This window comes from Callorhinchus milii, unplaced genomic scaffold (genome assembly GCF_018977255.1).
Source record: "Callorhinchus milii isolate IMCB2004 unplaced genomic scaffold, IMCB_Cmil_1.0 Scaffold21, whole genome shotgun sequence".
Classification (NCBI taxonomy): Eukaryota; Metazoa; Chordata; class Chondrichthyes; order Chimaeriformes; family Callorhinchidae; genus Callorhinchus; species Callorhinchus milii.
The window spans coordinates 10366373-10376148 of record NW_024704762.1 but is presented as its reverse complement, the minus strand read 5'-3'; the positions used below and the strand labels follow the sequence as shown (position 1 = coordinate 10376148).

General features: G+C 53.6%; 1 protein-coding gene across 1 annotated transcript; it reads right to left on the bottom strand.

Annotated features, from left to right (window-relative positions):
* Window positions 1–293: 293 nt before the first annotated feature.
* Window positions 294–8616, bottom strand: mfsd12a (major facilitator superfamily domain containing 12a). The gene is made up of 10 exons (XM_007910171.2): window positions 8219–8616; window positions 6150–6360; window positions 5504–5627; window positions 5021–5215; window positions 4201–4293; window positions 2877–2969; window positions 2111–2278; window positions 1752–1846; window positions 1398–1528; window positions 294–1228 (listed from the first exon to the last, which is right to left on the bottom strand). Exons 1-10 carry the CDS (start codon window positions 8481–8483, stop codon window positions 1158–1160), a joined length of 1446 nt encoding a protein of 481 aa, XP_007908362.1. The 5' UTR covers window positions 8484–8616; the 3' UTR covers window positions 294–1157.
* Window positions 8617–9776: the final 1160 nt, after the last annotated feature.

Sequence of the window (9776 nt, the reverse complement as noted above, 5' to 3'; positions counted from 1 at the left end):
CTTATGTATTTTGCAGGTGAATGAAGAGAGAGAAAAAGAGAGCTGTGTCCTCAGCTAGAAATGTCAGCCACACAAATTCCAACCCACGAAAAGCAGCCGAGTGCACGTGGGTCTGTGTTTAACGTGACCGAAAGGAGAATACGTCCTCGCTACTGCACACCTCTGCCATTTCCAAGGTCACTGCAGCCAACCACAGCCCTCAGCCTCAACACTAACTCAGCTGATAGTTTACAATCGTTTACAGTGCAAATGTTTGAAATAAATGCAAATAAATTGTGCAGTCACTCAAGTTGTACGTTCAAAAGTTTATATTCTACACCAATTTGACATAGCTCATACTTTGCATAAATCATATTTAAATGTATGGTCCCCTGTATGAGTGCTTTACTGTAACCCCATATTTTATTCAGAAAACAGAACATTTTCTCTCTCCCTCGATACAAATATATTCATAATCTCACACGAAGTGGGAGCAATGATCAGCTCAATCATCCTCCAAACCCAACCTCACTAGGAAAAAAGTGCAACGTTAAAGGCTTTATTAAATCTATAATTAGTATTTTTCTGGTATATACATTTTATAAAGTGTCATCAGTACTGTCATGTGGCGTTATTTTTGTGTGTTTTTATAATCACAGTAATATCAGCGTGAGCGACCCAACTTCTCCCCACCGCGGAGAGCAAATCAGGACACGGTGAGAACCGCCCCCTTACCCACGCTCGCCCCTGGGAGTTAATACGCGACCAACAATGGCCGAAAACAATTAGCGGCTTCTGTGGGAAGTGGGCACAGTAAGTGACGACAGCGAGAGGTGAGGCCTCTGTGAGAGGCCAGCAACACATTTCATTCCCTTTTGTACATTACCCTTTCTAATTCATTTCCCAATCACCCAGTGGAGACCCCCCCCCACCTGGTGCTGAGCCATCGACCCGAGCCTGGGTGAGAGCGCGGCCAGTGATGGTAAGTGCAGGATTGGGTTAGTGACTGACATCAGTCGTGAGGAGCCTTCAGGCACTGAGACTCTGGGCACTATGTGACGGCGCTACATATAAGAGCAAGTTGTTGTTGTTGTTGTTGTTGTTGAGTTAATCACAGGCCTGAGGCCGGTGTCGCTGAGCGAGGCCCCTCCACCCCCTGCTCTCTCCCCACGCTCCACTCAGTTGATGACATTGTAGCTACCGGATCCGGTCGGACAGTCAGCGTCACTCACTTCCGATAAATTCCGACCTGCACAGGAGTGGGAGCGTTACCGATGGCTTCATAATCCCCGCTTCTCCCCCACTCCCCCCCCGTATCAGAGCGGAACAAGGCATGCAGAGGGGAGGAGGGGGTGGCAGGAGGGGAGGAGGGCAGAGGGGGAGTGGGGGGAGCGGAGGGGCAGAGGGGGATTACTTACCTCTACGGATCTTGATTGGCCAAATGAGAGTGGCTCCCAATGCCACGAGGGCCACTATGGCCACACCCCCCGTCACCGTTACCATAGCAACATGGTAAAATGGGCCACATTGCGGGCAGCATATCTGGCTCCTGGGGGGAGGTGGGGGGGGGAGAGGGGAGAAGGGGGGGTTAGACGGGAGAGAAAACGGAAAACACCGATGGCAGCTCAACACCGGGCTCCACAGCAACTTGAGACAAGACATCACCCAAACACGTTCCATTCCCTCCCATACCCCACCCACCCCACCCACCCTCACCCACCCCAACACACACACTTGAGCAACGCCAATGCCAGGGGTGGGGCCAAGGTTACCTGCAGGGGTGAAGGTTCTGGATGGTGATCACTCCCAGCCCATTCGCCAATTTATCGGTGAAGCTCATGGCCCCATAGACGAAGGCGGCACTTTGCTGGAACGAGAATCCCCGACAAGCTGATTAACCCCATCTGTCCTGCCCAGCCCGGCCCCAACACCCCAACCCCTCCCAGCGAGATCACACTGCTCACAAGTTGGGTCCCAGACACTCCCACCCCAATCCCAACATTTCCTCACACACTGTGGTGCTGTGCGCTGTGAGGCCTCCTGCCCAGCTCCCTGCACACACTGCAATCACTCTGCTGCAGTAACCTCCTCGTTTCCTGTCGCTGAGCTGTTCACCGCTGGAGCTTCTTACCGTGTTGTCGCCTATCAGGTCAGCGGTCATGGAGAGGGAGGTGACCAGGATGGTGGCCGAGCCGGAGCCCAGCAGCACCGCAGCTCCGAATATGTCCTTCTCGATCCGGAAAAAACAAACCCAATAGGCAAATGCCAGGATCAGCACCAGCCCCAGGAAGTAGGTCATCTGCGGAAAGAAACCAGGAGGTTCAGTGAGAGCGAACCCCTTCAGCAGCTCACACCACTGACCTGGCCACAATTACACAGGCTCAGGAATGAACCAATCCGCCTCGGAGCTGAACCAACCCAACCCGTTTGGGACACGACATGTCAAGCGACTGCCAAGGATGGTGGAAGGCGATCTGGATGGACCTGGGTCTTCATCGTCGAGCAAATTCTTATGTTCTTGTGAACTGGTGCTGGCTTTGCCTGTCCTGATTTTTGGTGCCAGTAGCGCTTCACACTCAGACACGACTCCCACATCAAACCTCACAGTTACTATCACATCAGATTCTTTAATGCTGTGGCTACTGACAGCCACCAGGAGGCAGTGTGGGCACAGAGCCAGTAACTAATGCACTCGGCTGCCCCCAGTGGCCACAACGGGTGCACGCGAGAGCGACATGGATTAACCCCACATTGACCAACCGACCCCCACATTTTCTGCGTCAGGTTGTAGGAACGCCGCAGATTGGATGACAACATCTGTTAAAAGGATAAGGAACCACCTGCGCCGCTCGGCAGCCCAGCCCGCCCGCCCGCCCGCCCGCCCGCAACACACTCACGTTCCTGCCGACCCATTGGTTCACCGGCTTCATACAGAACGAGGAGAGAAAACCACTGACGTACATCACCAGGGGCACAATGGCTACGTAGTTCTAGAGAGAGAGAGAGAGAGAGAGAAACAAGTATCAAAACAGTTCGAGAAATCAACTCATAGAATTTTACAGCGCAGACGGAGGCCATTCGGCCCATCTAAGCCCTGTCCGCGCACCCTGACTGGTTTACTTTCCCGCTGACTCGGCAGTCTGGGACAACCTCCCGCTCTATGAATGTAATTTTGTTGTTGTTGACGTTCGCCCAGCGAATTCCATGTCAGGAGGAACATCAACAAGCGTTTCCCACAGCTGTCTGGGAGCCGGGGGCGCGGGGCGTGGGGTGGGGGGTAATGGAATGTGTTGGTATCATCTTTAAACGGTCTAAACAAAGAACAAAACTGTAGTTCAATACCCGCACGGAGGCCCTGGCGGGAAGTCAGTAAATATCCTAACGTTTTTCATTATAAAATAGATCTCAATTAAACCATTTTCCTCTTTTCCACTAATTAGGTTTGTCTCTCAATTCCTTTCTTGTCCTCAGTTCCACAAAAAGCTCTTACGAGGAATGAATGACCACAATCTGCTCTTTGATCACAGTTGGCCAACCTTTGCCTTGTAACGCACTCCCTCCGCGCTGTAACGGCCTCGGAATACTAATGGCTTGGGAAGCGTGAGCGAGCGAGAGACTGGGAGCACATCTTCTAATAACAATTATCAGCTGATTCTCTGCTGCATCACTCCACGGGGTTAAGTATGAGGCGTTTCACAACACGTGCTGCGTGTTACTTAACACGACGTTAGGAAACGCTGCGAACTTTATCCCAGCAAAGCGATGCAGGCTCTGCACATGGGTGACCACTAGGGGCGACACTTGTGAACGGCTCCCTCCTCCGCCTTATGTAAGATACGATTCCCATTAACAATAAAATCAGCAGAAACACTAATTGTGGGGCCGTTGTTGATATGTGGCCAATCGCAGTGATTCCATTACTCCCACACCGGGTTTATAGAAGAGCGATGGAAGCTAATATATAGCATATATATATATATGTAAAATATATTTTAAAAATGTAGTCGCTCAATCCATGATTGTTTGTGGGACACTGCTGTGTGCAATTGGCTCCCAAGTTTCGTCCATAAAATCCAGTCACTCCACTTTATAGTATATTCTGCGAAGTACTTTGAGACGTCTCGAAGACACGATAAGGCGCTAAATCAAATGCAAGGATCATTGTTGCATGTGTGTGTATATATATATTATATATGTGTGTGTTTAGTGCCCGGGCCTTACCTTGGGCAGGTTCAGGGTGTAGGTGATATACATGACGATGTAGGTCTGAGAGAGGTTGACGATCAGTCTGGTGCACATGTACAAACAGGCAACCTGTGGGCAGAGTGCAAGTGTCTGGTCAGAGCATGGGGAAAACTGAGAATGGTCAGACTTCAGATCCAGCAAAAACCCTGAGGGCATTAACCAACATTTATATATAAAATGGGTATTTCCTCCACACCCACTAACCCAAACCAGCTTCACCTCTCCTCAACATGTCGGTAAGCAACCCGAGAAGCCGCTGAGCTCTTAAACAGTCAAAGAACGTTACAGCGCGGAAACAAGTCTGTGTCGGTGTTTATACTCCACACGAGCCTCCATCCCACTGCATCCTCTCTCCTCCCTCTGCCCTACCCACTTCTCTCTCCTTCACCTCTCCTCCCCCCTACACCTGCACTGTTTCCTCTTATGAAATTGCAGTTTTTTTTTTGCTCTTACCACAGCCTCCAGCAGTGAATTCCATCCTCACCGTGCTCTGTGTGAACCAGTTCCTCCTCATTTCTCACCAGGTCCTGTGACTGAGCGTCTCACAATAACAAACCATGAACATCCATCTTATCGACTCTGATTAACCGCTGGGGAACCATCTGAGAGCAGCCTGGTGTTCTTAACCCGCAGCACATCCTTCACCTTCCTCCGGGTACCCCTGTCCTATGTGTGGTTCCTGGAGCTGAGCGAGGCTCAGTGTGAGGCTGGATTTGGGGCCATCTCATCGAATCCTTTCACACCATAAACCTCCCCCACCACCCCACCAAACCCCCACAACCCCAGTCCTACTCACATGGTAGAAGGACAGTTCCTGCAGCCAGTGTTTCCAATCCAGTCGCTGCTCTGGGCCCCCAACTCGCTCCACCAGTGGTTCCTGGTCCTCGTTCCCGGCCTCCAGCCTCTGCCCCACACGCTCCGGCTCACGCGTCCCCACGTGGAATATTATGGAAAATAAAGTGCCGATCCCAACCACAATCAGGGCAAGGCTCTGGGAAGAAGAGTATATGTATAAATCAAATGCAAGGATTATTATTGCATGTGTGCGTGTATGTATAATATATACACACACACACATGTAATAAAGGCTGGTTTGGAAAGCGTGTGAGGGCGAGAGAGAAAGAGTCTGAGAGAGCAAGAGTGAGATTGTGAGAGAGTGTGTGTGTGCGTGGGAGGGGCGGGGAGAGTGTTTGAGTGTGGGAGAGACATTAATAAAGAGTGACATTAACCAGTGACGGAGAAATGTAACGGATGTTGAGCCGCTGCTCTGTTCTCTCACCCTGAAGAGGGGGATGTCCTGCTCCCCGAGGCTGGAGGCTGAGGCTGGGTCGAGGCCCTGGAAATGGAAGAGGAGCCAGGCCACAGCAAACACCGTGATGTTGGCCACAACCGTGAAAGCGTATCTGCAACAAACACAAACAAACGGTGAGGTGCGTCCACACCTCCGGCAGGATTCCTGCTCCACAGTCAACTTGGAATTTTGTCACCCTCGGCACTAAATCCCGGGAAACACACCCCAAATTCCGGGACAACCACAAAAACATCCACGAGCCAGCAGGAATACAAAGCGGGGACATAGCAAATGCACCCAGACAGGAGAGAGCCAGGGAGTGGACAGGTTAATAATAATCCTTGCACTTGATACAGCACCTCATCACCTCGTTGAGACGTCCCAAAGCGCTTCACAGGATAAACTGTAAAGTGTAATAACTGTATATTTTGTGGGCGAAACACAGCAGCCAATTGCACTCGCAGTGTCCCACAAACAGTCGTGGATTGAGTGACCGATTTTATCTGGGGGATTGGTGGCCAGGACACCGGGAGAGAGAAACTCCCTTCTCTTTTCCAAGAGCACAGCGGGATCCCAATTTAACGTCTCTCTCACCTGGGCACGATCAGGGAAACAGGAGCGAGTGCTGACTGACCTGAATGCGGTGAGCTCCACCTTCTCTTGCTGGGAGCTGGCCAGCTCGGGGATGAGGGAGAGGTGCGAGATCTGTGTGGCCGCCCAGCCAAACTGGAATATCACCACGAAAGGGAGGAAATAGACCAGTTGGGCCCACTCGGGAGTGGCTGGGGTCCTGCCCAGCGCGGGGTTAAAGATGAACGGAAAGGACAGCGCCACACAAACAGTGCCTGAAACACAAGGTCAAGGAGACGTGAGTGGCTGGAGCGAGCTGGCCAAGGCCAACAGACAGAGGTCTACAGCCCGCGCCAACAACAACAACAAGATTACATTTGTATGGCGCCCTTCAAGTCGGGAGGACGTCCCAAGGCACTACTTGTATTTATACAGCGACCCCCCCCCCACCACCACCCAGGCAGGGGGGAACCCAGAGGGCTTAAATAGCACCATTAAACATGGAATAAACCACTCGCTGCCGTCACTGACACCGTCAACAACCCACGCAGCCCGGCAAAGGGGTTTCAGCTGGCGTTCAGCTCTATCCACCTCGACCTCTCCCCCTCCCTCCCCCCGGCTCGGTGTCAGACTCCCCCCCACACCCCCCACCACCTCCCCCACTGCACAGCGCTTCACAACATGGCCCGCGTGAAAGTGCTGTGTAAATGCAACGTGTTGTTGGGACGTCCTCCTGACGTGAAAGGTGCTATACAAATGTGATCTTGTTGTTGTTGGGAGGGGTGGGGTGGGAAGGGAGGAGACACAATCGACATTCCACCCCTCCCCAGAGCGCCACAGGTTTGTTTCCCTGTAACTGGAAACAAACGGAGCTGAGTCATTAAAGAATTCCAGGAATCATAGGTGGAAATTTCACCGACTCTGACCGATCTTGTGTTCTTTACAGAAGAGGCAGCGAGTGAGAGAGAGGAAGGAACTCACTCACTCTCGTTCTGACATGTTACAGCGGATTTTCTTAAACAAGATAAAAAAAGACTATGAGTCGCGCCCTGTGCAGTGACAGCCGCTGGGGGCGGTGGATTTGCAAAGCTCCCGCACACGGAGGCCGAGGTGCAACACCTGAAACCATAACAGCCTGTGAGCGTTCAAGGCTTATCTCCCTGTTAATCATCCCCAACCCGGCTCTGTGATCATCCTCATGGGCAGAGTGGGGGGGGGGGGGGAGGGGCAACAGCCTGTAACTGACTCGTTCCCGAGGGTGTCTAGTGTTTGCCCCCACCCACCTAGCCGGCCCCGACAACCATCACTTGCCACACCCCACAGGTAAACGGACAAATGCTCTGTCCACAGATGAACCATAGACATTGACAGCCCCCCCACCCCCCATACACACAGAGCTGTGGAACAATAACCCAGTAAACTCAGCCAGATGTCTCTGCGTAGGAGGGGGGGGGGGGGGGTGAGGGTTGCTAACATCAACAAAGTCCAGAACAAGGAACTAAATCACATGCCTTGTACAATCACAGAGAGGCTGTAAACGCACTGCAAATTGGGACTGGTCGCCCAACACACACACACACACACACAATCCCACAGGAGGTTCAGGTGAAGAAGACCCTTTGGCCCATTTAATCTTATCAAACACAAAATAAAGGAACGCCAAGAAATGTGACTGCTTCAATCATGGATGATTCTGAAAACACAGAGAGGCACACAGGCAGAGGGGCACACTGGGTGGGCACCGGAGACAGAGAGGCACACTGGGTGGGCACCGGGGACAGAGAGGCACACTGGGTGGGCACCGGGGGCAGAGAGGCACACTGGGTGGGCACCGGGGACAGAGAGGCACACTGGGTGGGCACCGGGGGCAGAGAGGCACACTGGGTGGGCACCGGGGGCAGAGAGGCACACTGGGTGGGCACCGGGGGCAGAGAGGCACACTGGGTGGGCACCGGGGGCAGAGAGGCACACTGGGTACAGGGGGCAGAGAGGCACACTGGGTACAGGGGGCAGTGAGAGACAGGGAAGAGAGATACACATCGACACAGACTGGTAAGAGAGACACACAGACAGACCAGGATGAGGGGGAGCAGTGAATCTCAGCGCCTCTCTTACTCTCACACACACACTTACCCACAAGATGCCAGGTTTTCCTCCGCCCGCAGCACCCACAGGCAGGGCCGTGATCGGCCTCAAGGCCAATGATGGGGGTAGAGAGGGCATCGGCCAGCTGTCCTACCAGCAGCAGCGCCCCAGCCCCTGCTGAGCTGAAGCCCAGGACGGCGTGAATGTAGAGCAGCAGGTAGGTAAACCACAGCGAGGCACAGAGGTCATTGAGGAAATGTCCCACAGCGTAGCACAGGCGGTGACAGAGAGATAGGGGCTCTCCGACAGCCATCAGCAGCCTCCGGTGGGGACCCGCCTGTTAGTCAGGCGATCGGTGGATTGGTTTCCGGGGGTAAGAATCCCTTCTTCTGGTCAATGGACCCACGAGGACACTGTTTGTGGGACGCTGGTGGGTGCAATCGGCTGCCGCCCACAAACAGTCACTGTTCTTTACGGTATCTTATTATAATAATAATCCTTGCATTTGACGTCTCAAAGCACTTCACAGAATATACTGGAAAGTGAATTGACTGTGTATTTGTGGGCGAATCCTTCTGTGAAGCTCCACAGCCGTCTCCGATAATCTTCTTCTTATTATTAATAATAATTTGGATTCAATGATAATTTAGATTATATTTCTCCCTCCAACTGCAGCTTCCAAGGTGACCACATTGATGTTGATGTTACTGACGCCCGAAGCTCTCCGGCTGCTGAGAGGAGAGAGAGAGAGGAAATACGATTACAATATTTAAAAGAAAATTTGATTCAATTACAATTTTAAAAAACAATCGCTGAGCTGCTCCGCCCCACCATCACCCCCTCCCCACCATCACCCCCTCCCCCATCATCTCCACCCCACCATCACCCCCTCCCCATCACCCCCTCCCCCATCACCCCCTCCCCCATCACCTCCTCCCCACCATCACCCCCTCCCCCATCATCTCCACCCCACCATCACCCCCTCCCCATCACCCCCTCCCCCATCACCTCCTCCCCCATCACCCCCTCCCCCACCATCACCCCCTCCCCCCCCCCAACCCCCACATCACACACACACTCTCCCCCCAAAAAACCCAAATCAGACGCACTTGTAAGGAAATAAAACTCCAATCGGATTCAACCGAAGGAAAGAGAACAGAAGCCGATCCCGTCCCCGACCCCCGGGCGGGGCTCCCCCTCTCGGGGCTGTGTCCTGACCCCCTCTCGGGGCTGTGTCCTGACCCCCTCTCGGGGCTGTGTCCCTGACCCCCTCTCGGGGCTGTGTCCTGACCCCCTCTCGGGGCTGTGTCCTGACCCCCTCTCGGGGCTGTGTCCTGACCCCCTCTCGGGGCGGTGTCCTGACCCCCTCTCGGGGCTGTGTCCTGACCCCCTCTCGGGGCTGTGTCCTGACCCCCTCTCGGGGCTGTGTCCTGACCCCCTCTCGGGGCTGTGTCCCTGACCCCCTCTCGGGGCTGTGTCCTGACCCCCTCTCGGGGCTGTGTCGGTGTCGGTGTTCCCGGTGGCGCTGAACCGCTGCGTCTGGAGCCCAATGAGCGTTCAGCTGAGGCGGGACCTCCGCTGGTACCCTGTGCCCCCACTCAGCCCA